The sequence below is a fragment of the Pogona vitticeps genome, chromosome 11 (genome assembly GCF_051106095.1).
Source record: "Pogona vitticeps strain Pit_001003342236 chromosome 11, PviZW2.1, whole genome shotgun sequence".
In the NCBI taxonomy this organism is placed as follows: domain Eukaryota; kingdom Metazoa; phylum Chordata; class Lepidosauria; order Squamata; family Agamidae; genus Pogona; species Pogona vitticeps.
The window spans coordinates 9,417,633-9,445,398 of record NC_135793.1 but is presented as its reverse complement, the minus strand read 5'-3'; the positions used below and the strand labels follow the sequence as shown (position 1 = coordinate 9,445,398).

At 45.3% G+C, this 27,766-nt stretch overlaps 1 protein-coding gene across 5 annotated transcripts; it reads left to right on the top strand.

Moving 5' to 3' along the window:
• The first annotated feature begins 151 nt into the window (after positions 1 to 151).
• TMLHE (trimethyllysine hydroxylase, epsilon) lies at positions 152 to 23,082 on the top strand. Of its 5 annotated transcripts, XM_078380755.1 has the most exons (9): positions 205 to 312; positions 9,764 to 9,896; positions 10,085 to 10,269; positions 11,635 to 11,811; positions 13,480 to 13,759; positions 16,394 to 16,513; positions 19,885 to 20,121; positions 21,244 to 21,382; positions 22,488 to 23,082. In XM_078380755.1, the coding sequence occupies exons 3-9, from the start codon at positions 10,086 to 10,088 to the stop codon at positions 22,617 to 22,619; spliced, it is 1,269 nt and encodes a 422-aa protein (XP_078236881.1). In that variant the 5' UTR covers positions 205 to 312; positions 9,764 to 9,896; position 10,085; the 3' UTR covers positions 22,620 to 23,082. The 5 variants fall into 5 exon arrangements, with proteins under 5 accessions (XP_072837606.2, XP_078236881.1, XP_072837604.2 ...); XM_072981505.2 differs by lacking the exon at positions 9,764 to 9,896 and having other exon boundaries at positions 152 to 312; XM_072981503.2 differs by lacking the exons at positions 205 to 312; positions 9,764 to 9,896 and adding an exon at positions 5,551 to 5,678.
• The last annotated feature ends 4,684 nt before the right edge of the window (positions 23,083 to 27,766 follow it).

Genomic DNA, 27,766 nt, shown 5'->3' with positions numbered 1-27,766 from the left:
AGGTCCACGTAGACGTTATTTCCGGTTTTGAAGGGTCTCGGCGCCATATGCGGGGCAGGAGTCGCACACAATGGTGGAGCCGTCCTGCTGTCCCGTAATAGGCTCTCTAGGGTCGCTCCCATGCCCTTAACACGCGCCCGCATGTTCAGTCGGGAACCGGAAGTGTATGGCCACACCCCTCCTCATCCCCGTCTTTTCTCTTCTCCCCGGCGGCGGCCGGTTCCACGCTCCGCGCGGGGCTCTCTATGGTAGCTCCGCCTGGAGGGGCGGGGCCCGGTTGGGCCCCTGCTCGATCGCCTGGGTCCCTGCGAGGTGAGTAGTGGGGCTGAAGCTGTTGCGGGGGGGGGGAGGGAGGAGGGTAACTGCAAAGGGAAATGCAGAAACATTTACTGTAGCGACTGGGTTCGCCGTGGCTCTCCTGGGGGACTGGTTGAAAGGGTTTCTGAGCATGTGCAAAGTGCCTTTCCCTTGCCACCGAGAAAGCATGGGTGAAGTCCAGCCTGATAGGATTAGGGAGAAAAGAAGGATTTTCCCTGGCATTGGAAGCACTCTTTCTTTTGTTTTGTTTTTTAAAGGGTCCTAGGCGTGTTTCCTGGGGAGGAAATGATATTTATTTATTTATTTATTTATTTATTTATTTGATTTTTTTACCCCGCTCCTCTAGACAATGTCTACTATATTGGTTTGTTTCTCTTACAAGAAAAGTGGGATCTCTTGGGAGGAAATCTGGGGTGTCAACACGAATAAATGGGCAGTGCGGTTTATCGGAGTAACAGGGCATCAAGTTAATCCCGATTTATGGCGACCCTTTCTAGGAGGGGGGCGTTCTGGGTATCAAGAATTGTTTTCCCATTCCCTTCTTCTGGGGTTGCCCTGGGACCCCCAGGCAGCTGGCCCCACGGCCACCCAGGCTGGTTCTTCTGCCAAGAGGACCCCCCGGGGAATCGAACCGTCAACCTCTGGCTCTGCAGATGACTCTTGAGCTGTCCGGCCAGCTTGCTCTTGTGTGAATAGGTGTCAGAATGCAGCCCATTCCAGAACCTGTGTTTCAGGAATGAAGTATTTGAACAAACTGTTGAACAAATAAGTACCTGTCATTTGATTCTTTACATGCCGCCTGACAGGTCAAGCTTGGGCATATTCTGGTGGACGTTTAACCCCCCGGGGCCACATTCCGTTTGTAGATCTCACTGATGTAGGCTTGCTTTCATCATTACTCCATGTATTTGCTAGAGAAAAGTCCACTTAACAGAGCCCAGGGAACTTTTTTGATGTACCGTTCCTAGAATCTCTTACCAGGGCTAGAGATTTTGTCGACTGAAAAAGCAATTTTTCAGTCTTTGCCTTGGATGGTTCTTATCACAAAATAACACAAGGCTACGCACCAGGTCAGACTGTGTTGTCTTTCTTGCCCAGTGATTCTCAGCCAGTGGAGCATAATTCCCCCCCCCCCCCGAGTTTAGCAAAATCTGAGGATAGGAAAACGATGGGAGGGATCAATACTGTGTAATAAAGAAACATACTTGTTGCTTTCTTAATACACATCTTACACACATAAATACGGTTCTTATATTTTTCCTTCTTCATAACGTAATCTATAATGCAGATTTTGTTATGAAAGGATGATTCTCCCATGCGGCCCCAGTTAAAGTTACCTGCAGCCAATCTGTCACTCTCCACCTCCTGTACCAGTTTCTCCCAGTGGCAGTGGAAGCATTTATATAAAGAGGGTAACATCTATCCTCCAGTCCCTCTGCTGGTCCCAATCTAAGGGTGTAATGATATTGCCTTTGAAAAAATCTGAGAGTTGTCTCAGTCTATTATTGTCTTGATTCATGTCATGAGCTCACTGGACTGGGTTGATTCAACACTCTTTGAATCACCTTAAATAGACTGAGGTTGGCACTTTGATCCACCCATGCGTCTGTCCTGACTCCATCCTTGTCCGCTACTCTATTATCTGGAGCTTATGGTTTTTTCTGAACATTTACAGTGGGAGTTTCTTTTGTGGTTTTTGTTCCTTCAAATTAGCGAGTCTTTTTTTCCTCTCTTTTATTCCAAGTGACATAGCGCTGGATCAGTGTTGCAGATAATGCATTTTTCTGCAATTGAAGCTTCCCTCTCATCTCCTTTGACAATCTGCTGTTAACTATAGATCTTTTTGTGCAATAGGCTGGCAAAGCTTGGAAGTGCAAGAATAAAGAAAGACAGCAATTAAAAAAATATCAAAAAATGCAGACGTAACAAAAGGAAAGAGGGAAAAGAAAAAGGAGCTGCACAGTGGTTATGCGGAGCCTCATGACCTTTGGGAGAGAGGAATCAGAAAATTTTTATTTCCAAAAAAATGCCATAAGTGGTGACATTGTCAGCCTTTATGGGTGCAACTTGATTCTTTTCATTTAATTTAATAATTCTGTATATTTTCCCAATCAGCACAATATGGCTATAAAATAAGTTTCCAGTTTCTAGAGACAGTGAGCAAAGTGCTGGTAGCAGGCATACACAACCTGTTGTCTGGAATTCTTTCCATTATTCCAACCATATTTTATGATTGCCATCTTGAATAGAAATCAGGTGTGAATGTGATTGTGTGTTGTAAGAAGGCAACAGTAAAAAGGCAACAGAATAATCCTGACTGTTGAGAACAGAATTATATTTAAGCAGTTATCTGGTCACCTTTGGCGACCAGAAATTTCAGGCAGGCGAGTAGGCAGGTTGGTGGAAGAGGAAGGAAAGACATAACTCTTTCTTTGTACCCCAAATACTGCTAAAAGGAGAAGTTCCCCCACTTTGCATCCAGCAAAAAAATGCAGTGGACCTCTGGAGGAGAAATGGGAGCCCTCGGTGGGGTGCTATCTAACATTGCAGGGCCTGTAACTTTTTCCGCTGTTATTTGCAAGGATCATCCGAGAAGGCGATGTTTTTCAAGTTTCTTTTTGGCTTCCATGATTTGATAAGGAAAAGGCTACTGAGCATCAGTAATGGCTCGACTGAGCCTTGTTCTATGGCTGGCACATTAGTTCTTTGAGCCATCAAAGGGCCTGGAAGTTAATCTGAGCTGTGGTGACACCAAACTGTCCAACTGCATCAAAGTGAGTGAGTCCAGATGTATTGGTCCCATCTTACTGATCGTAATCTGTTCATATCTGTAATATGCAGGAGCCTTCCATCTGCCAGTGTTCCCTTGTATAATATTGCCTGTTGTTTCCTGTAATTGACAGACACATTGCATTCTCCTCTTGATTGCATATACACCTATATTTTGCTTTTGATGGATTCTTTCTGTGTGTGGCACTGCGGGCTAAACCGCAGAAGCCTGTGCTGCAGGGTCAGAAGACCAAGCAGTCGTAAGATCGAATCCACGTGACAGAGTGAGCGCCCGTCGCTTGTCCCAGCTCCCGCCAACCTAGCGGTTCGAAAGCATGCGGTTCATACCCATCTCTAGTCAGAGTAAAATTACTTCTGCCTTTGCTGCTCTGACTAAATCTGACTCCATCCCAATAAGGGCAGGAGGTTCTTCCCTTTTCTATCAAGGGAACACGTGGCCCTCCAGATGTTATTAAGGTGCAGCTTTCTTCAGCCCTGTATAGTACCGCCATCATGAGGGGTGCTGGGTTGCATGACAGCAACATCTGGCAGGTTGCAGGCAACTTAGTTATTCAACCATAGTTTAATACATGTCGAACTATGACTGCCATCAATTGTAGGGACTGAGGCACAAGTTCCTTCACATACACAACCCTGCAGGGTTATTTATTGTCCCTCCTCTCCATCCTCCACTTGGTGGTGTTGTACTCCTGGGGAGTCCTCACTCTGTCTGTAAGCGAAACCCATGTGAACTAATTATGTGGGGATTTGTTGTTGTTTAGTCTTTAAGTCATGTCCGACTCTTCGTGACCCCGTGGACCAGAGCACGCCAGGCCCTCCTGTCTTCCACTGCCTCCCGGAGTTGGATCAAATTCATGTTGGTCGCTTCGATGACCCTGTCCAACCATCTCATCCTCTGTCGTCCCCTTCTCCTCTTGCCTTCATACTTTCCCAACATCAGAGTCTTTTCCAGGGAGTCTTCTCTCCTCATGAGATGGCCAAAGCATTGGAGCCTCAGCTTCAGGATCTGTCCTTCCAGTGAGCACTCAGGGTTGTGGGGATTCAGTTTGTTCTATTCAGGGCCAAATGACAGCTTGTCTCCTCGTAGGAAGTGGGAGTTTTTTAGAAGAGCTGGGCAGCAGGAGCTAAACTTGGCAATGAACGGATCCAGACTCGTTTCGAGAGGATGAGGTAAATGAAAGGAGTCAGAGCCATCAGCTGCTTATTGTTCAATTTTTGCAAAAACCTACAGCAAAGCAAATGCAGTCTCTTGCTTGTCCTTTGATCAGAGTATTAATTTTTTCTTGAGAGGTCCGCTGAGGTGGGTGTCCGGTCTGAGATCCAGAGGGCAAAGCCACTGTCGACGGGAACACTTAAGGATCAGGAGGTGTTTCTTTAAGGGGAATTTGGTAACTGATCCCCAGTCCTGTGTATGTGTGCATCCGTGTTCTTCGGTGGTGGGAGAGTTTGGCATTTCTGCTCTTCAGTAAAACAAACACAGAAAAACCTATCAGATTGAGGAGTTTCCCTTCTCCGAAACAAAACAGCTTAAGGCAGGCTTGGGGCACCCTCTAAGAAATGGGTGGGCTCCAGTTCCCATTGTAGAAAGAATGGCCAATGGCCACCGATAACAGGAGCGATAATCCAGCCACAGCTGGAGGGTGATGCCATCCCCATGCATTATTTAAGGTAACATTTGAGTTGGGAATATGGGCTGTTTGGTGCTTTATAAGACCTTCACACTCTATCCTGCTTTAATATCACTGAGAAAGACAGCGTGACCCACCAGATGGGGATTGCATGGCCATCGTTCCCAACTGTTGGCTGAATGTGAATCCCGACCTCTAGGTTAGGGTACCCCAGAGGAGAGCCTGGCTGTCCGGAATTATAAAGAAGACATATAATGTTTGGTTGTGTCAATGAAGCCCATTTCTTCTATCTTATCCCTCCATCCCCGTGCTCCCACTGTGTCTTGTCCTGCTAGAGCAAATGACTTCCTCTCTGGAGTCTGTAAGTCAACCTTGTCTTTCTTCTTCTCTTGTTAGGGTGCAGTCAGCTTTTTCTTCCCCCTGACCCCCCCTTTTTTTTAAATAGTGAGACTGCCTTTAACTAAATCAGCAGTAAGTTGTGTTGCCCTGTGCTCAGCAGTAGGGAGAGGATTAAACAGGTAGGCAAAGCACTGTTGTTGTTATTTTTTTCCCAACTCTCCTTTCCTCCATCTCCATAGCAATACTGTTCCGTTGCTGAGCAGCAGCCCACCGCCTGCAACCAGACCACATGCTTGCCCTTGGCCGGGCAGCTTGCGCCCAAGGTTCTTTGGCCCCTCTGTCCTAATGTTATCTCTCTTTGAGGATCAGCTGCAGATTTGCAGTGGTTCTTTTTTTTTTTCCCCTGCCTTCTGCCGCTCAGCCTCTTTGATCCCAGTGCAACCACCTCCGGGTGCGAGTGGATCGTCTCCTCTGGAACCATGGCCAGGTCTGCCTCTTAAAAGACAGTCTGGCTCCAAGCTCCCGGTCACCGCTGAGTTTGGGTTGTGTGGGACGGATCCGCAGATATCAATCATTCTTCTCATCTTCAGCCCAAGCTTGGAGGTAAACAGAGTTCTCGGAGTCCTTCTTGACAGATAACTTTTCAGTCTCCTCCTAAAACCAAGAGCTGAGGAGAGTTGATGATTAACTGCTGGTAATATTTTCTTCTTCTTTAAAGCATGCAATCTACCTGCCATCCTCATTAATACCACTTATATACCGGGCTAAGCTCTTCCAGCAGGTATTTAGTCTTTAATATTTACTTCTGGGGTTAGTGCTTAGATTTTACTGCTGGGTCACATCATTTTACTATCTTGACATGCTCTGTTTTGGCTGTTTTACCTTGTTTGTGTTACAGTTACTTTTTTTTCTAAAGCACTCCAAAGTCATGGACAATAGGCTAGTATATAATTACAATAATAATAATAATAATAATAATAATAATAATAATAATAATAATAATAATAATAATAATAATAATAATAATAATAATAATAATAATAATAGTTCTGTGCTGTCAAGTGAATTCTGACTTATGGGAACCCTTTTCAGGGTTTTGCAGGTAGAGAATACGCAGAAGTGGTTTCCCATTTCCTTCTTTTGGGGGGGGTGGATCCTGGGACTGTGCATCTGGCCCAAGGCCACACAGATTGGCTCTACTTGCAGAAGGCACACTGAAGAATCGAACTCCCAGCCTCGGGCTCTGCAGCCGGATACCTAAAGCACTGAGCTATCTAGTAAATCACTTTTTAAAAAATCCAGAGGTTTCTTTGTAGTCGCTCCTGAGTTTGGGAATCCCCCCCCCCACAAACACACATACAAGAGAGGTGAGGTTGGCTCCATCATTGCTGATCTTTCTGGTAGGTATACAGCGTTTCTGTCCCATTACAGTTTCTCTGTGATTGTTTTAAAAAATCTCTTTTTAAATGGTGTTTAATCTACTGTGAAATAAGGTTTAAATATCTTTTGTGGCCCATGGCTTTGGGGGCCCTGCTTGGCCAGGAAAGCAATGGATAAACCCTTCTAATAAAATAATAACATATTGGAAAAAATGCCTTATGTGGGGGCTTTCTCTCAGGCTCCTTAAACATCCTGAATTAATGTGAAGGGTTAAAGCTGCGTACACTCTGGGATGTGATCCAAGAGTGTCTGGAAGGAAGCAGCCAGAATTGCCCTAATTAGATTGAAGAGGATGGGTCCTTTAGCCGAGGCATGTTCAGTCTTTCTCTGGCAACCTTTGATACTGGGTTGGAAAGTGGAGTAGAAAACGTGTGCAGGAAAGAAGATAACAGCCGTTCACCTCGGGCTCGCTCAACAAGAAGGGGGTGTTTGTGGCAGGTTTGTCTGAGCGCCTACCAGCTCGTAACCTCTTTTTCCTCTTGGTTTCGGCTTCTAATTTCATGTCAGTAGACACAAGGGATCGCTAGAAAGTCTTCTGAATGCTTCGAAGCAGGTCTCTGCTTTGCTTTGCTTTTGTTCTCAACTATCTTCGGAAAAATCAGGAGTGATCAAGGATAAAAAGTGGACTTTGGGATGCCTGACACCGAGTGTGTTGTCACGACTCGTTCGCCTCCTGTTCATCTGTGATATTTTGTTGACTTTCGCCTGGAAGTTGGTGTTTTGTTTTGACTTTCCTGTACGGTTTGGACTTGCATTTTAACAGGGTGTGTATTTGGTTACTGCGCCTTTGCCAAGAGTATATACGTGGTGCCTCGTAAAATGATTTTAATTCATTCTGCAAAATTGTCGTCTTGTGAAAAAATCGTCTTGCAAGGTTCCCTATGCATCGGTCTAAAAAAAAAAAAGTCTTGCGAAGCATCAGTCTAAAGAAATCTCTTGCGAAGCACGGTCATAGAAAAAACGTCTTGCGAGGCACCATAGTGATCGCAAAAAACAATCGTCTTGCGGGTTTTTCGTCCCACGAGGCAATCATCTAGCAAGGCACCACTGTACACTGAGTTTGGCAAATCTGTTTTGTGGTTAAAACTACCACAGTCCCTCAGCTGATGTGGTCACTAACTCCTTTTTCCTCCAACTGTTTGTCCAAAACATGAGAAATTGCTGTCCTCTAAACTCTTTGAAACTGGATCGTCATATGGCGAGTGTGAGTAGAAAGTAGATTTGGATCTAGCGGTAGATCTCTAGGTGATTTCCAGTACATAAGCAAGGATTTTTAAGCCCATGCTGCAAATAACAGCAGTGAAATGACTCTCTCCCGCCCTGTACTGCAAAAATAAAGGAAAGTTTGGGCTAAGCCAGAGTTGAAGTTTTTTTTGTGTGTACAGGAAATATTAATCTGTTTAATCTTAGCAATAAAAAAACCAAATTCCCAGGGTCAGAATTCCTTAATTATAAACATATGCTTTTTCTATCTGGCTCCTGTTGGTGGGGTCTCTGGTTATCTGAAAATAAACAAAAATACTGCAGGCTTTAAGTATGCTCCATACGGATCATGGGAAAGTTTCCTCTTTTTTTGGACTACAATTCCCATAATTCCTCAGCCCACGTGCCATTGACTGGAAGATTCTCAGAGTTGCCCTCCAAGAGAACTTTTTCAAGATCTTTCCCATCTCCACCTGTGCCTTATGGATACAGGTGAGGATATCCAGTGTCTTTTGGGAGGAGAAGTTGTTTGTAACCTGTGTGACATTATAATACTGTCGGACATACGGGAACATCTGCAACTTCATTCTCCACTTCTTAACATGCGTCCCCAACATTCTTGCTTTATTTATCTAAGGCTGCCATCTTATCTCTTAGGAATAGATGGCTCACAACAATGAGGTTACAAAAGATTGGTGCCTACCTGGCTGAAATTATCCTCTGAAACTGTGTCCTGAGTTATTCTGCGATTATAAGCAGCTTTACATGATCGACTCTAAGCATTATTTTTTTAAATGTGAAATTCCTTAAATAACTTCTGAGGCTTTTGACTGCTGTTCTGTGTCTTTTTTTTTATTCCTTCATGAGTAGATTGTGTAGTTGGCTGGCTACGTAAAACTGCCTTGAAGATCAGAATGATTTAGGTGATCCTAGAACTGCAGAGCTAGAAGGGACCCTGTGGATCACTACATCTAGCCCCTATCAGGGAGGCACAATGAAAATCAAGCTCCCAACCTCTGGCTCCACAGCCAGAGACCTAAACCACTGATTTATCTGACTTTTTGCCTCCTCTCAGGGTTTAGTGTAAATACCACTCTGCTTAGGTGTCTTCTGATCTTGAGAAACGTACACTGTGTAGTCACAGAGAGCTGGAAAGAATGGAACTGCTGTCTTTCAGAGACCCCAGAAGTAGGAACTGAAGCTAAAGGACTTGATCCAGTATTGTACATAGCTCAGTGGATTGGAGTGGGTTGGCTGCAGAACCAGAAGTTCTGAATATCTACTGTGCCTTATAGGAGGGGAGCCAGCCAAGAACCTGGTTAAGACGACAGGAACTCCCTGCCGCTTCTGTAGCCCTAAGCAAGCTACCTGGCTCAAGAAGGTGGGACTGGAAAACCACTTCTGAGCACTTGATACCTAGAAACCTCTGAGAGAGTCGCCGTACGTTGGAACTGACTTGACGACGCATCGTTGTTGTTAACTGTGGTTCATGATTACATGCTCAGCTTAGCCTCCTCGCTCATCTGAAAATGACGGTTGTAGTTCTGGCTGTTCCCCTTGAGGTCAATGCAGATCATTTCTATGGTGGGATGAAATCTGGAGCTTCCCTTAAAAGGATTGTCACCCCATTATGATCAGGCGGGCTCTCCATGTGGGGTTTCCCTCTGCCAGCTGAACACGCTCTTCGTTTGCCTAGGCTTGTTCCTGATCACTCTTCCTTGCCAGATGATCTTAATGGAACATATTAAGAGAGAGGCAGGTTGATTACTTTATTATTTAATCGAGGTGGCTGTATTGGTAGGTAGGTATGAGTTCGATTCCCCGCTGTATGTCTCAGGAGACTAGCCAGCCTAAGTGGCCTTGGGCAAGCTGCACAGTCCAAAAGGACCCAGAAATGCCAGTGGTCTCCAGTGGTAGATCATAGTATAGCCTTTCCCAGCTTGGTGCCCTTCAGACAGCCCAGACTACATGTCCCATTGTTCCCAACCAGGATGACAATTGCCATTTTAGAAATTTCTTTCTCCCTCCCTCTCTCTCTGAAATAGGTTCGTGCTGAAATAGGTGATAGCATCTGGCCCAGATGCCTTTAAAAGGGGACGGGACAGATACCTGGAGGAAAAGTCCATCGCAGGTGACAGGCCATGAAGGGGATGGATAATCTCCAGGCTGAAGAGGAAGGTAGCTCTGAAAGGCCAGGTGCAGGGCAGGGGGATCAGGAGACAGGGATCTCGTGGTCTCTCGTGGGCTCCCAGAGGCATCTGGTGGGGCCACCGTGAGAGAGAGGAAGCTGGACGAGATGAGCCCTTGGCCTGATCCAGCAGGGCTTTTCTTATGTCCTTATGTTCTCTTTTGTTTTCCCTTGACAGGATGTGGGGGCATCAGCTGACACGCCTGTTTTCCAGCTCCCACTGCCTGCTGAAGAAAAGTTTTAAGCCCCAGGTCCTGTTGTGGCCGCTCGGTTTCAGGAAAACCCTTCCAGGTTTGCCACGCTGGCATAACACAGCATCAGAATCCCGAAACGGTGGCTGGAAGTTAAAGGAGGACCACTTGGGTGAGGGATTTGAAGGTTGAAGGGCTGTGGGCAGAGGAGTGCATTGATGCCTTCCCAGAAAAAAAAAATCCATGGTGGAATGATAACTATATATATTTGGTTTTGTATCCTGAGGGATGGGCAGGATGTAGCCCCCCCCCCCAGCTTCCTGCAGGTCCTCATTTAAAAAAAAAATGCAAAAACAGTTTGCTCAGAAAAAAATAAATTCTTACATCCATGCCAACACAGACTGGCAAAGTGACCTTGTGAATGACATGGAAACGGGTCCTCAACCAGGTACTGATTCTTCTGAGGTGCTGAATTGAGATTAGTGTGGGCACCAGTCAAGCCTCCAAGGGGAGAGCATTCCATAACCGAAGGGCTACCGCCAAGAAAAGCCCTCTCTATGCTCTCTAGCAGGACATGGAAGCGCCCGCCCCAGCAGATCTTAGTGAGCAGCAGGTATAGTTAGATTTTTTTTTTTTTTTAAAAAAAAATCTTGTCCACTAGAGCAATGGTCCCCAACCTTGGGCCTCCAGATGTTCTTGGACTTCAACTCCCAGAAATCCTGGCCAGCAGAGGTGGTGGTGAAGGCTTCTGGGAGTTGTAGTCCAAGAACATCTGGAGGCCCAAGGTTGGGGACCACTGCACTAGAGGATGCAAGTGGATGCATTTAGGGGGAAAATAATAATTAAACTACTGTAATTTTTCCATTAACAAAAATCCATTGTAGTGACTTTAAAAAAATTTAAATGCAAATTAGGTTCTTTAGCCATGTCCATTAACTTTTTACAATTCAAGCTATCACCAAATCTGAAAAATAACCCTTGGCCGCTTTAAGATTGCCCACCCCAGTATATTTCTTGACAGAGTAAAATGCAGGGAGCTCATCTGAGATTTGCAATTTTTCAGAATTTATGCTGTGAGGCAGCTATTACAGTTTTGCACACATTTACACCATAAGGCACGCCAATAATATTTTTGCATACAGTATTCTTGTCAACAATGCAATTTAATTTTCTCTTCAACTTTGATTATGTTTGTGTTATTCTATGTTATTGTCACTATTGTAAACTACTCATAGTGACCACCAGTCAGAAGAGTGGTATAGAAGTCAAACGAACAAACGAATGAATGAACGAATGAATGAATGAATGAATGAATGGTAAAAAAATGGCACTGGGTGACATATATGGTTGCTGCTTGTTCTCATACACAGCAACAAGACAAGTAAGGATTTTCAGCCCTAAAATACTGACCCAGAGACCACCTGGATTTTTAAATGTGCAATGCACTGCCATATAGCCATTGTGTTCATCGGAAACTGAAGGGGAAATGCCATATTGCTGTCTGTTCCAACTGCAGTCACCTGTGTTTCCATTTTAGAGGTGGAATATGGGGACACCCTCATGCGTTTTGACTACGTCTGGCTACGTGATCACTGCCGCTCAGCATCCTGCTATAACACAAAGACCAACCAACGCAGCCTGGACACTGCTAGTGTGGATCTGGGCATCAGGCCCCAGACTGTCCGAGTAGATGATACCACGCTCTTTCTCACCTGTGAGTTTCTGGAGTCTGGTTTTTACGTGTGGAATTAGGACAAAAAGACGTGGTTCTGCAGGGGACTGCCGCATTTCTCAAATCAGTACTTGTCATGTTTCTGTTCTTGGGCCATATGTTTTCATCCTCAGTGACCTCCAGTGGAAATGGTGTAAGCCGTTCCTGCTGAACTTGTAGATATTGAAAAATTGTGGTGTTCAAACTTTTCTCTGCTCCACTTCCTGTAACTTCTGTATATCTTCGCCCAGGGCTATTTTCTCCTCCCAGGGATCTCTGAGGGGACGTCTACATTGACAGATAATGCAGGAAATGCTCCAGGATTGGGACAATCGGATTAGTGGTTGTTATAGGTTTTTAAGGTTGTTTGGCCGTGTTCTGGAGGTTTTTCTTCCTAACGTTTCGCCAGTCTCTGTGGCCGGCATCTTCAGAGGACAGGAGCCAGAACACAGACAGAGATCTAACTCCTGTCTTCTAGAGATGCCGGCCACAGAGACTGGCAAAAATTTAGGAAGAAAAGCCTCCAGAACACAGCCAAACAGCCTGGAAAACCTACAACAACCATCAGATCCTGGCCGTGAAAGCCATCAAGAATACAATCTGGTTCATATTATTTCCCCTTGACCACAGTTTTTCAGTGCATTAACATTGGTTCAAGCAGTATGATTGTTCAAGCTGATGCAGCTTCCAGGCTGAGTGAGCAGCCAGAGGTTGGTTCTCCCAGCTTCCTCACTCAAGGTAGGGAGAGGAAATTCAAAGGGACGCTCATGGGGCTGTCAGCTCCCTTCAACTGAGCACCTCTTGTCTCCAAGCCACTTCTTATTATTTTCAAAGAGCTTGGTGCAAGTACTGGCACACTAAGGCAACCAGAGATCGAATGAGAAAAAAAGAGTGGGGAGTCAGCACAAAGAAGGGAAGAAGTTGCAAACAGACAGAGTGTTAAGGTAGCGCTGATGTACCCTTGCCTCCTGCAGAACTGGATGACCCATGCATAGCTGTCTTAACAAGCTGTAAACAAGGCAGATGGCCAGTTTCCTCTTCTCTTTTCCTAAAGGGAACTCACTAGAGGAAACCCACCTTCCCAGGTGCAACCTCATAGCGGATCCACTCACACTTTTCCTGCAGTGTCATCACACCCTGAGTGGCTTAAGTGGCTGCACACTGACACTCTTTAGATCTCACACTGTTCCTGTGAGAAGGGAATCTGGGCAGACAGCCTTGAACGATTAACATCATCTTTGGACAGAAATATGTGATTACATATCTGTCACAAACATTGGCAGCAAGCACTGCGAGAAGAGGCAGGTGATGGTCCTTCTCCCCATTCTGTTTGCAAAACATAAGAATGATCCTCTTCTGTTCAGAACTGTTTCTAACATTTTGAAAAGCAATAAAGAGTCTCAGAACACCCAGACGTCAGTCAGGTGTTATCTGGCCTAAGTGTTTCAGGACTGCATCCCATTTTATCAGAGGTGGGGAGCATTGCCTAAACAGGCAGCTATAGAAATGCATATGCATGTTTGTGGTGGGAATATAGTGGAGTAGAACTATAACGGGTACTGAGACTGGTAATTATCTTAACGCTGATGAATTAACAGACATTCCAGGGGAGGGTGTAATAAGGACAGCGTTTGAGATCCGCATGTCTGTGTTTTCCTCTGCCGTCACCAGGGCCAGATGGTCATGTGACCCGCTACAGCCTGGAATGGCTGCTGAAGAACAGCTACGAGGGGCAGAAGCGGCAGGTGATGCAGCCCCGGATCCTCTGGAACGCCCAAATCTACCAGGAGGCCCAGGTGCCCTCTGTGGACTGCCAGAGCTTCCTAGAGTCCAACGAGGGCCTGAAGGAATTTCTCCAGAACTTTTTGCTCTACGGGATTGCTTTTGTGGAAAACGTTCCCCCAACCAAAGAAGACACTGAGATCTTAGCAGAGAGGATCAGCTTGATAAGGTAACGGGGGTGGTTCTAGTAGCAGCCTTACCCATGTCAACCCTTAAATTTTATTTTCTTCTTCTTCTTCTTCTTCTTCTTCTTCTTCTTCTTCTTCTTCTTCTTCTTCTTCTTCTTCTTCTTCTTCTTCTTCTTCTTCTTCTTCTTCTTCTTCTTCTTCTTCTTCTTCTTATTATTATTATTATTATTATTATTATTATTATTATCATCATCATCATCATCATCCACAACAACAACAACAACAACAACAACAACAACAACAACAACAACAACAACAATAATAATAATAATAATAATAATAATAATAATAATAATAATAATAATAATAATAATAATAATAATAATAATAATAATAATAATAATAATAATAATAATAATAATAATAATAATAATAATGTGTCGTCAATTCAGTTCCAAATGAAGGAGACTCTTGCCAGGGTTTCTTAGGTATAAAGTACTCAGAAGTAGCTTACCAAGCCCATCCTCTAGGGCCAACCTTGGGACAACACAGCTTGCCCAAGGCTCCCTAGGCTGGCTCTTTTCCTGGGAGGCACAGTGTGGAATCAAACCCCCGACCCCTGATTCCACAGCCAGGTATTCCAACTGACTGAGTTATCTCAGCTTTTCATCAGTAGGCTCTTGGCAGCATTTGTGGCTTTGCTTCTGCCCACTTTGGTTTCACAGCAAGACCTCTGTGAGGTATAACAGGCTGAGGTGAGCTGCTGAAGGGAACCTAGCAAGTTTCGGGTCTCAGAGCAGACTAGAATCTGGAGTTATCAATAACAGTCCAGCACTCCAACCCCTACACTGGACGAGCTCAATATTTGGCGGAACGCCTCCTCCCACCAAGGTCTACCCGGATCACCCGCGCGAGTCAGGAGGTGAGGCTGAGGAGCCTGACGCCGAGAGAGGCCCGGAAGGAGAAGACATGAAACCGGGCCTTCTCGGCGGTGGCTCCTCGCCTCTGGAACAATCTCCCTCCGGCGATTCGCGCGGCCCCCACGCTGGGCACCTTTAAAACCCAATTAAAAACATGGCTGTTTATTCAGGCCTTCCCTCCAGCCAACTCTTGATTTTTTTTTCTTACTTTTCCTTTTTATCTTTACTGCTGTTCTTGTTTGATTATTATGTATTTGTCTATGTTTTATTATTTGATTTTATATTTGGAAGCCGCCTAGAGTGGTCCGGTGGGCCAGATAGGTGGGGTATAAATTAAACAAATAAATAAATAAATAAATAAATAAATAAAATTATAGACCTTTAGCTGGACCTGCGACATAGATTAAGAAGTGAAACAACAGCCACCAACACATTTCTAACAAACCACAACAAAATGTGAAACCACCTGTGTTGTTGTTTATCATTCTGTGGACTGGAGGGACGTTGTCTATGAATAAAGCTGGTCTTTACAAAAAGATGGAAGCTTTTATTGGAAATGTCATGGAAGGTCCCAAGGAGAGAAAAAAGAGCCCAGTTCAACTATTTTCTTCACCAAACAAATTTTCTGTTGATTTTTTTCCCCCATCCAGGCCAAAGTCCACATCCTTTCATACTAACACTCTGCTGATCCTAATATACTGGACGTTTCTTGTTTCTCTAGCACAAACACCGTTTCCTGCCATGTTTTCTTCTAAAACCATCACGTCTGAAGTGGGTCATTGTGTTGCTACACAGATGCGTGGGCCGGATACAGATTCCCCTCCAGGAGATCTGGAGCTGAGCAAAGAAAAATGAGGGGTGATTTCTTGGGACAATGGGAATGTTTTAGTGTTCGCAGTGAGCTGTATTTCCTGTTTTGACAGGAGAGGGTGAGGAGGGCAGCCTTGGCTATGGGAGACGAAGAGATCAAAACGGCCCTCCAGGCTCTAGAGGAAAAGGCGAGAGAAGGCATTTTCCATCCAATTAAAATGAAATTACCAGCTTGCCCTTGGTTTGTCCTTAAAGATTAGGACAGGGGGGAAAAATTGCACTGGTTGGCTGCTTATGTTTTTTCTCTGTTCTGCCTGAAGACGGCTTGACTCCCACGGGTTCTAAGCAGCTCATTCGCCTGGAAACGTCTAGTCCTTTTCACTGTTGCATCTGAGAATTATTCACATCTTTTCCTCCCATGTTCGGCTTTTTCTTAACTGAATTCTCCCTCCTTCCCTGTCTTCCTCTCTCCGTCCTTGACTGTTTTCTTGTCCGATCCACCCAGATTTGTTCTGACATTCATAAATATTTTTACTCCTGCAAGAGCAATTGACTGCTGTGTAAAAGGCTGGGCTCACAGTTTGTTTAACCCTAGAGAATTCAGAGGACTGAATCCGGTTGAACAGTTGAAATAAGAGAAAGCTTTGCTATTGGGTGACCAAGAATGCATGTTCCTAATTCTAGATTTAATCTCTAGCCCTTCTGGTTCTCATCTAAAACAAAAGGGCATTGATATTTTCCATACACTAATTTATTTAAACTGTGTCTGGACGGTGTTCCCAGCACTGCCAGAGGATGTCCTGGCTAACGGATTCTGGAAGTTGTAAACCCCAAAGTGACTTTTCCTAAATGAATGAATCTAGAAAGCCTTCTTGACCGCTGAGTCGTAGGCTGATTCCCTGAGCTTTCGCACTAACCCTATACTATTTTTCTCCTTTCTTTTAGAGAGACCATCTATGGGAGGATGTGGCATTTCACGTCTGACTTCTCCCGGGGAGACACAGCCTACACTAAGCTGGCTTTGGACCGGCACACAGATACCACCTACTTCCAGGAGCCCTGTGGGTACGTGCGAGCCGCTCAAGAAATAGACAGGAAATTGAGACAGTACTCGTGTAGTTCTTTTAGTCAAAGAGATTGGATTGCGTGAGAAGATTTAATAAGAAAAAAATTCACGTACTGTCAAGTCAATGTTGACTTATGAGGAACCTTTTCAGGATTTCCCAGGTAGAGAATGCTCAGAAGTGGTTTCCTGTTCCCTTCCTCTGAGCACATAATCAGAGGATTATTTCAGTCATGTACACAAAAATGAATTTAAAAATCTTTCTGCAGAAGATGGCGTTTAGGGTGGATTATTGCATTATTTCATCTGAGGATGAAATCCCAGGTATATCTTTTCACCATCAGTGGGAACAGGTTGCAAGTCCTGTTGGGTACAGGAGAATCATAATAGTATAGAGTGGTTGGTCCATCTTTTGCACTGCATCATTGTGTTACCAACAATAGAAACTTCAAGCTAATAGTTACTGGTATTTTTGGTTCCCTCTTTTTGTCTTTGGCCCACTCCCTATGGGGATGCACCTCTACAAACATCTCTAGGACTGCCTACACTATGCATTTATAAGCACTGCCATCCTGTGGAATCCTGGAAGTTGTAATTTGGTGAGCTGCTTGGAATTCTCTGCCGAAGAACCTCTAGTGGGAGGGAGTTCCACAGTCTGGGAGCAGCGACAGAGAGGCGCTCTCCTGTGTCCCCATCAGACGCGGGACCGAGAGAAAGGCCTCTCCTGATGATCTTAACACCCAAGCCAGCTCATGATGGAAGATACGGTCTTTGAGATGGCCTATAAAGGCCATTTAGGTCTTTATAGATCAAAACCAACACTTTACATTGTGCCAAGTAACTGATGGGCGGCCAATGAACCTGCTGTAACAGGGGGTTTATGTGATCCCTAGAACCAGCCCCAATCAGCTGCCTTTTTGCTGCATTCTGGACCCACTGGACATTTCCTGACACTTTCCATCAGCAGCCCCACATAGAGTGAATTACAGTCATCAAGCCAGGACATAACTGGGGCATGTGTCACAGTGCCCAGATCAGATCTCTCCAAAAACAAAGAGATCCTAAACGACAGGAGAGACTTCAAAGTGCTCATCCAACGACCATCAACTTCCCACGGGATAAAGCCATGGCAATTAAAGTGAAATCAAACTGCTATAACTGTGTAGTGTAGGCATCCTTTTGAACACTGAATTTGGGCTTTGGGCTGAAAAAGCTTCTCTGTGCTTGGTCTGTTCTGACGCACAGACCCTCTCTAGGGTATTTCTCATGGGCTTACCCTTCTGGGAAGGTGGTTGGTTGGATATACAAACATATAATAGTAGAGCACTCTGAAATTATTATTGGCTATGGATATTTCTTTTCCAGCTTTTAGAACAATGTAGGAAAGTAAGCCACCCTCTTATGATGATGCCTTGATGTTTGTTCTGGCCAAATTGTATAAGGTTCTACAAACTGGCTATACTTGTAACAGAGCATATCATCCTCCAGAGGCATCAATGCAGAGGTTTGTAAGGCACTATAGCCTGTGTTAAATTCAAGTCTTGCTGGAATAACAGACTTTTAGGCCCTAAACAATATTGACCCTGGACAAGATTTTAGGGGAAGGCATATGACGCAAAGAACTGATAACTGAAATAAGATAAAAAGCACAAAGACACTGCTTTAGTATCCAGAGCTACGTGTATTTTATTCTATAAAGTAAAATAAAAACAAGTTTCTAGGCCTTAAGAGTGTAAAGAAAAGCTGAAGGCCTATTAGTAATGCCTAATGAAACATCAGAAGCCAGCTGGATTTTAATGCCAAAAATAGAGGACTTATTTTTTCTGATGACAAATGAAAGTTGTGGGTGTAATATAATCTCTGGGATTCTGTGATCTGGGCAGGGCACCTGAAAAATTCTTGAAATAGTGCTTTACAGGTAAACATGTAATGCATTTCTCTTTAAAGATAACATTTTTACCTGTTAGAAGGTAACGTAATAACTGGGAAGGCATAGGATGGGCTCGACATAAGGAGTAACGATTAGCTGTTATTCCTAAAAATACTGCTTTGGAGGGAGATTTTTTTTGGCAGTTTTTGTATTCTTGTATGTGTCCCAGCTGAACAAATAATAAATAAAGTAAATTCTTCATAATGAGTAAAAATCAAATAGCATTAAAAAAATAATGTGTCAGAATAGTAACATGGTTAACTTTTCTGGCAGCAAAAGTAATACAGTGGTGCCTCACATAACGATGTTAATTGGTTCCAAAAAAAATCAACGTTGTGTGAAACATTGTTCTGTGAAACACCATTTCCCATAGGAATGCATTGAAAACCGGTTAATCCGTTCCAATTGGAACGGATTGCCATCGCTGAGTGAAAATCCCCATAGGAAACATCGCTGTGTGAAACAATGTTTCCTTCATTGCAATGTATTGAAGCCGACTCAATACATTTCAATGCCTTTGCGAAGTCCTTTTTCGCTCCTGTAAAAGTGTCTTACAATGTTTGGACGCTGTTTTAAATGATTGCAATGGTTAGTCCACCTCCTGAAACCTATGCAAACTGATTTTGGTGTTGTTCTGACACTTCGTTAATTTATGATGATTTTTTGTTTTTTCTCCATAGGAAACCATTGGATGGTCTGTCTAATGGTTTCCTATGGAGAAAAAACAAAAAATCATCATAAATTAACGAAGTGTCAGAACAACACCAAAATCAGTTTGCGTAGGTTTCAGGAGGTGGACTAACCATTGCAATCATTTAAAACAGCGTCCAAACATTGTAAGACACTTTTACAGGAGCGAAAAGGGAGATCGTTGTGTGAAAATCCCCCATAGGAAACATCGCTGTGTGAGGCAGCAAATTTAACAGAAAAAGGCATCGTTGTGTGAATTCATCGTTGTGTGAGGCACTCGTTGTGCGAGGCACCACTGTATTTCCTTCTTAACACTTTGCTAGTAGATAACAAATACTGTTTACTTGTTAATCCTAAAATGTTTCTAAATGGAGAATGTTTGGGCCATTAAGATACATATGGCCCAAACGTTCTCCTTTTAGAAACTTGTTAAGATTAACAAGTAAACAGTATTTATTACCTACTGGTAAAGTGTTAAGAAGGAAATGTGTGTGTGTGTGTGTGTGTGTGTGTGTGTGTGTGTGTGTGTGTTTGTGTGTTTGTGTGTGTTTGTGTTTGTGTGTGTGTGTACATGCATGCCAAAAGTAATGTGCTAGTAATGAGTGAAGTAGCAAATTTGTCTTCTGAGAACGATCAGTGAGCAGCTCACCGGACAGATTGTACGATCCTGGACTCGACAATCACTGCCCTGTCCGAATGTTAAGCTTGCTCGTTGCTTTTGACTTGCTGGTGGTTTTCCCGTGCCCTCCACAGCATCCAGGTGTTCCACTGCCTCCGCCACGAAGGGACCGGCGGCCGGACGCTGCTGGTGGACGGCTTCTACGCAGCCGAGCAGGTGCTCCAGCGAGCCCCGGAGGACTTTGAGCTCCTGACCAAGGTGCCGCTCAAGCACGAGTACATTGAGAATGTGGGGAGGTGCCACAACCACATGATCGGGGTTGGGCCCGTCCTGAATGTCTACCCATGGAACAATGAACTCTACCTGATCAGGTGAGGAATTGGGGGGTGGGGGGAGACACCATCTGCGTAGATTTGGCCCTCTGAGAAGTTTTTCGTTTGGTGCCTGGCAACCGGAATTTGGAAGCGTTATTTTTTGGACTACAGCTCCCAGAAACACCCCCCCCCCCCCACGTAGCTATGCTGACTGGAGGAATCCAGTAGCTAACGTCCAAAAAAGTAACTTTTCCATGTTTTGTTAACTTTTCCCACCTTTTCTGGCAGTCATGTGAAATGTGACCCCAGATGTGATTTTTTTTAAAAAGTTTGCTTCTGCTTCTCTTGTAAGGAACGGATGTTTTTCTCAACTGAGAAATAAGGATTCGTGTCTCCTTTTCTCTCCTGCTGATTTCACCTCCACCTCTTTTGTATTTGGGAAATGTGTAAGACTTACAAAGCTTTTGTTGATCCTGCGAACCCAGGGGTTGAACTCATAGTTCATCTTCCCACATACCTATGGTTCCTTTTATTCTCACAACAGCTTTGTTTTAACTTCAGGATGTCATTTGAGTTTGATCCTGGCTCACCTCAGCATACTGGCAGCAATAGGTACTTCTATACCTCTGCACTAAGTAATGTTGAATTAGAAATTGCTTGCTTATGTCATGGAACCTCAAGTTGTAAAATTCATTTTGAGCCCCCAGGTGATTAAAAAAAACGAAGACCCAAGGCCCATCTCTGGCTCCATAGATGCAAATACACCATTGGGTTCCATTGAAAAGATTTAGCTTTGTTAAATATACTGACCTTCCACCCTTTTATCTGAGCAGGTACAAGTCTTTATCTCTTTTCACCTCTCTCCTTCTTTAAAAAGAGCCAGGCTCCTATTTAAGAGTTTCTGCGTATATCTGTGTGGGAAACGTCTTTGGACGAAAAACACAGAAAAAGAGGAAGGGGGAAAACACAGGGGACATGTAGCGGAGGATTCAGAAGTCCCTCCCCTGGAGGCATCTGCTCTCCTTGATAAAAGAGAGCATATAAAGAAGCGCCCCCCACCCCGTCAAAAAGATCCCTGAGCTCTTCTCTGGCCCCGCTGTGGGGCTCCCAAAGGTGCGCGCGCGCACAGCGACCCTGCCCTCTCTGCTCTGAGAGCCTTTCCTCTCCCCTGCCCCTCAGGTACAACAACTACGACAGAGCTGTCATCAACACCGTGCCCTACGACATGGTCCACCGCTGGTACGCTGCGCACCGCACACTCACTGCCGAGCTGAGGAGGCCGGAAAACGAACTCTGGGTCAAGCTGAAGCCGGGCAAGGTAACGTCGCACGGCGAGCCTCGGCCTCTGGCTTCAGCGGGGCCGGGCGAGGGTGGTTTCGCCATGCTGGCAGAGTGACCTTCTCCCCCCACTTGGTCCATTTTTGTCCTCTTCCCCCCTCCGAGAAGCTTGGGGTGGCTTTAAGTGGGGTGGTCCGAGGGTGGAGGTCCTTTCTGTTACCTCAGCGGGCTTTGGATCTTCGAATAGCTGTTTCCTTCCAGGTTGCCTGTCCTTGTTCCCCTGTTTCCTTTAAGAGTTAGAGGTTTCTTAAGACTTCCCTGGAGCTTCTCACAGGTGACCCCATAAGCAGAAACGTTTGCATTTGTGACATGCACAACTTTGTAGATGTTCACAGGCGCGTGGACATTCTGCACGAGGTGGGCCCTAGCCCATGGTCGGTTGGATTCCCTTTGGGTTTTCCACCATCGTCACCCTGGTCTCTGCCCCACTTGTTTCATCACCACCAGCTCCCGAGCAAACCAGGAGAGCCGTCTGGCTTTACCTTCTGGAAGGGGACACTTCGGAGTGATTGTGTCCACATTCCTGGCCATTTCCCCGTTCTAGAGGTCAAGCCAGGGCTTCAACGGGATTGCCTGCTGAGGGGACAGGAAACTTCCCATGTCCTCCTGGAGACTCAGCAGCCACACAGCTCCTCCTTCAACATCAAGTGCAGATGTGCCCGTTGCGTCGCACTTTGCACAATGCCGAGGCCCACGCAGAGGTGCCCTGTTTGGCAAGGGGCCTGGCTTTAAATACCTGCAGGAGGAGGGGCTGCAAACATAGTCTAACCGTTGCACCACAATGCATGAGAGAGGACTGGCCCTCCTGCTGGGTTAGGTGGCCAACTAGGCTGATCTGGTGCAACATAGCTTCCTGTGCTCCTCTCTTGTTCCCCAAAAGTATGGGGGGAACATGGGCTACATTTCCGTCCGGGCTACACGTTCCATCTGCTAGGCACCAGAAAGAATTTTTTTATTTACCTAGTGCCATTGGTAGCCCGCCTTTCTCCCCATGGAGGGGACTCAAGGCATTGAGTGAGAGGATTTAACAATGATCAGCTACAGAAAACACTTCTCTTTTCACTCTCTCCTTTTTCTTCTTGTAGGCCCTGTTTGTGGACAACTGGCGCGTTCTGCATGGCCGGGAGTCTTTCACGGGTTATCGGCAGCTCTGTGGTTGCTACCTGACAAGAGACGATGTGTTGAACACCGCCCGCTTCCTGGGGCTGCAAGCCTGATCCTGCCCGGACGCCTGGTGGTGGGCGGCCGATCCAGGGAAAGGAGAGCATTTGGAATACCTCACAGACCCGGCCTCCCGTTGCAAGAGGAGGAGAGGTCCCCACAGCATTACTTGATTGTCAGCCATCCAGCACTCTCCGTCGCCTTTTTCCTCCCACACATCGCTCTGTGCTCCCTGATTGTCTGGCTGTCTTGGATTTTAATAGGCACAACCAATTAGCGCAGCTTGAGTCAGGATAGAATCAGTGCCACCACACTCCAGGGTAGCTCTTGTGCCTTTTTGTTGTTGTTGTTGTTGTTGTTGTTGTTGAAAGTGACAACGAAACCGGGCTTGCCAGGCAGGTGCACCAAGACTTCAGAACATATGCTGTTCTTGGAAATGCGGCAATCTCTGTTTTGCAAAGAATGTCAGATGCAACAAAACTGATCCATAGGATCAGAAATTGATCCTCCCTCTCCCATTTTCAGACGTTTCCAAAAATGCACAAGTGCCGGTGTTTGAAGAGTTAGGCTTCTCCGCGTCTTTTCTCTCTACTGCCTGCTGGTGGCCTAAACTCGCCATGCTGATGAGGAAGCTGCTTCGGGAAATGTGGGAAAGGGAGGGAGGCGAGCTGTTAAACTAGGGAAGGAAGTTCGTGCTCGGCACCCTTCTTTCCCAGATCTGTAAAGCGCAAATTTTGGCCCTTATAAAGCCGTCTCACTTTCCCTGTTTCCTCCACCTTATGCCTTTTACCCCCACCCCGCACCACCTTGAGCAAAATATCAACGATCTTTTGTACATTGGGGGGGGGGAGGGGGGAAGCACAGCAACTGAATCATCTTTCATGCACTTCCTTTTTCTTGTCTTGTCCACTGTTTCTCTTCCCCAAGAAGCACTGCTGTTTGCTTTACTGTTGATGCAAGACAAGAAGCTATACCTGCTTAGATGCGGGAGTTCAGCGAAAACTAGTCATATTGACTTGCAGTAATGAGGACAGCTTGTGGCTCTCTGGATGTTCTTGGATTTCAAATCCCATCATCCATCACTTTTGGCTAGGGATCATTGCAATTGCAGTCTAAGCACCTCTGGAGTGGTACAGACGTGGCCCAGTTCTGGCCTGTAGGCTTCCCCTGTCTCTGTCCACAATTGGCTTTGTAGCAAACCCTTACCCAGGAAAGCAAACGTGTTAGAACTAAGAGTAACTGTCGTGGGTACTTAAGCCCAGAAATTATCTCTGCTAGTCGCTCTTGTGACAGCTGAGCTGTAGTCTTAGGGAGGAGCTGTTGGTCTAGAACAATGGTCTAGAACCCAGCCGTGGGTCCCCAAGATGTTTCTGAACTACAGAAGCTGTTGCCGCCAGCTGTGCTGGCCAGGATTTCTGGGAGTTGCAGTCCAAGAACATCTGGGGACCCAAGGCGGTTCTAAAATCTGGGGTCTCCTAAGGTGGCTCTCTGTAAGGCTCAATTAATTGAGATAACTGCTAGCGAGATGCAAATATAAGCCATTCACCTGGGGAATGTCAGAAGTTCCCTCTCACCCTTTTACGCTGAATTCCCGTCTTTGGATGTTGGGTCTCTACCTACGGCCTGGGTTGTCTCACACATCTGTCTGTGCATTTATCATCGTGATGTGCTTTGGAGACCAGTGCCCACAAGATGTTTAGGTGTATTTGTAGGTACAGGCAGAAGGCAGCTTCATAGTGGCTGCAAACCCAAAAGAAGCCGCAGAGTCCCCAGTGGCTGGCCCCTTGCCCTCCCTGTGGGCAGCTTCTGCTGAGCTCAACTCTGTCCATTTCCTATGGCTGGCACACTTCTGCCACATGAGCGTTAGCAATCCTTTCTCAGTAGCGTCTGCTGGGCTTGTGAGAAAACTTTCTAGGTTGTGTTTTGAGGAAGGAGGGCAGAAGTATAGCTCCTTGCCCTCTCTGATCCCAGCCAAAGAAGGACTAGAGTCAGGGTGGGTGGATGGATGACCCTCTTTGAGGCAAGCAGGATTTTGGGCATGTAAAGCTGCCCCAAAAGAGGCCTCGTAAAGGCCAAGGAATCCAAGACGGTCATTTACCCATCAAAATATTCTTCCTTTGTCAAATACAGGTGCATTGAAAGTTTCCTCTCTTCGATCAAAGTGGAGGGGAAAACCTTCTCTAGAAACACCTAGAAATGCAAAATCTGCTTCTGTGATCACACTTACGTGTGTGGCTATTCACAATAGGATGTTCACCCAGTGTGCAAAGACAGGCCCGATTTGAAGACACTAGTTGAGGCAGACACAGCCTTTACGTGATTGTCACTGGCTCAAAGCAAGGTCTGTTGGGTCCACACTTTCCCTGGCCTGACCTCCCCTGAGCCTCAGGAGGCATGCCCACTGGCCACAGACCATAGGATTTGTAGTTCCAGCATCATCGGGAGATGATGCACACCCTCCCAGGCTCTTGCTTTGGCCTGGAAGCAGGGCCAGAGGCCCCTGGGTTTTCACATTAGCTGGAGCATGTGATGCATAAACGGAGGGTGATTTTTTTTGGTACAGAAGGTCTGTTGCAAGGTGCACTTCTTGGGTGCTGTCTTGCGCCAATTATCTCTACGCACATTTTGCAGACAAGGAAGAGTATTAACATAGTCAGTGTTAGTCAATTTCTCCTCGGAAAATACAGGCATACAATGCTCTGGATGAGAATCCTTTCTCTTTAATATAACTGATCAGGCTTTGTATGTGTATTTTTTTTTCCTGCACCCCACTCTGGTAAGAATAAAAAAAATCAGTGGCATTTCTGTTTTTGCAGTAGCTAACTGACAGCTGAGTTCTGCTTAAGTGTGTGGTTTTATGCAAAGGATGGCTTTCCTTTTCTCAGTTCAAAGTAACTTGAAAATATAGCTCCCCACCCCCGTGGTCTTTGACAGCACTAATCACAATTAGAAATGGGGACGAAGAAAAAAATGGTTGTTCGTTTTGATCTGTTATTCATCAAGGTTAATGAATCAATGAATGCAACGAATCCATGACCTAGAGTCACCAAATTTTCAGGGAAGCTTCCTCAGAGGCATTTCTACAACTCCTGAAAGTTTGGTGAACATTGGATCATGAACCTCCAAGTTATATAGTCACAAAGAGGTCCCCGCCAGGAAAGCTCCCCCCAAGTACTTAGAGACTCCAGAATCACAACAGAGCTTCCAATTTCTTTCCCCAACACGCCTGCCAACTTTGGTGAAGATTGGATATCAGACCTCCGAGTTATTCACCCACAAATTGGGTCCCCCTAGGAGGGTTTACCACATGGCACAGAAGCCCATGGTATTGGGGGAGTTATATTTAGCCCAGCAGAATGAGAGGTCCCTTTGCAGAAGCATCAAGTTTGTCTTCAGCTCAGCACAACATGACATTTGCCAGTGAAGTAGAGTTTGCCCTCAGGAGGACTGGAAGCAAGGAGGTATTTGGCAGCACAGCAGGCTTTTTGGCTCCGCTGGGCACTGAGGAAGTTGGCATCCTGCAAGATTCCGGGATTTGCCCTTTGGTGAGGCATTTTGAATTTTCTGCTGTAATTCAGAAGTACGCACTTAAAAGGTTTCTAATTGAAAATGCTGAGCACTTCTCCATATGACCAGCCAATAACTACATGGTTGTGATACTACAGTGGTGCCTCTCTTAACGAGGATAATCCATTCCAGTGAAATCGCTGTAGAGCGAAATCCTCGTTCAGCAAAATAAAAAAATCGCATTGAAAACCCATTCAGTGCGTTCCAATGGGCTGAATAACTCACCGTCAAGAAAAGATCCTCCATAGGGGCGGCCATTTTCGGTGCCTGTAAAGCAAGGAATCCGTCCAAAAACACCGCGGGGAGCCATTTTACACAGCGGGCGGCCATTTTGAAGCCGCCGATCAGCTGTTTTAAAAACGTCTAGCGAAAAATCGGTTCCCGAAGCAGGGAACCAATCGTCGGGAAGCGAATTTTGCCTATTAAAACATCGTTTTGCGATCGCAAAACAGTCATCGTATAGCAGTTTTGTCATTTAACAAGGCAATCGTTAAGCGAGGCACCACTGTATTTCCTTTTGTTCTGGGCTTACGTGTGGCTCTACTCCCAGGAGGCACACTGAAGAATCAAACTCCCAACCTCTGGCTCCACAACCAGATACTTGCTACAGCACAAATTTAGCATCATTTGAAAATAAACTATTAAAATGACAGTACTGGGAAAGGTATTGGTGAAGATGTACCTCAATAGACGCATGGCAGTTGAATAAAATTTTGATTCATTTCCTGCCTCCCTTCCTGGAAGAGAAGTACAGTCTCATTGGTGTGACCAAATTCATCTCCCACTTGGTCTATTAACCTGACCTAGTTCTCAAATACCACAGTGGCAGGGGAAATGGAGGAAACACAAATGATACAGGCAACCAGATATGAATCAAATTGAACTATAAAAAGCAGAAGTCAACCTTCCCTCAAAACCATAAGCTTTGTGCAAAATTTGCAGGGTGAGCATTAGGTGCTGACATGCTCTTGAAAGTCTGATGAGTACAACTGAACGCTAGGGGTATTTACCCAGAAGTAAGTGCTACTGCATTGAATAGAGTTTAAATCCAGGTCAAAATGCAGAGGATTGTGATCAGTCAGTGGACCAACTATATGGGTGAATGGAGGAGCTGCCCCCGACTGATCCTAACAAAATCAAGGAGGACCTGCGACAAAATGGATCTTTTGTTCAGAATATTTCATTCCATTGGCCTTTCCAGTCAGAACTCTACGGCTTCATTGAGGGGTTTGTTTGTTTTTTTGCCACATCTGTAACTGTTTTGTACCATACAGCTGAAAATGGCAAATTACCCAGCAACTAACGGGAACAGTTTATGTTTCCAAAGGTTAAGCCGATCCTGGACTATGTGACCTTCCAGCCCAGCCTTCCTTCACCTGAGCACTATTTGGGTATCTTTCTGGGAAGCAGAACTCTTAAAATGGAATATCCTAGAATTTAGAGGCCAAGCAGAATGAACTGAATATATCTAGTTTCAATATTGCATAATGATGTTTGAAGTACAGAAGTCTTACTAAGGCAGCATCTGCCGTATTGCTTTCAGAATATATCTCTGCTATCATCCTTCCGGCTGGTACCATTTTAGCTGTGTGGTTTTTTTAAAATAATATAATAGTACAGAGGTTATATTATGCCC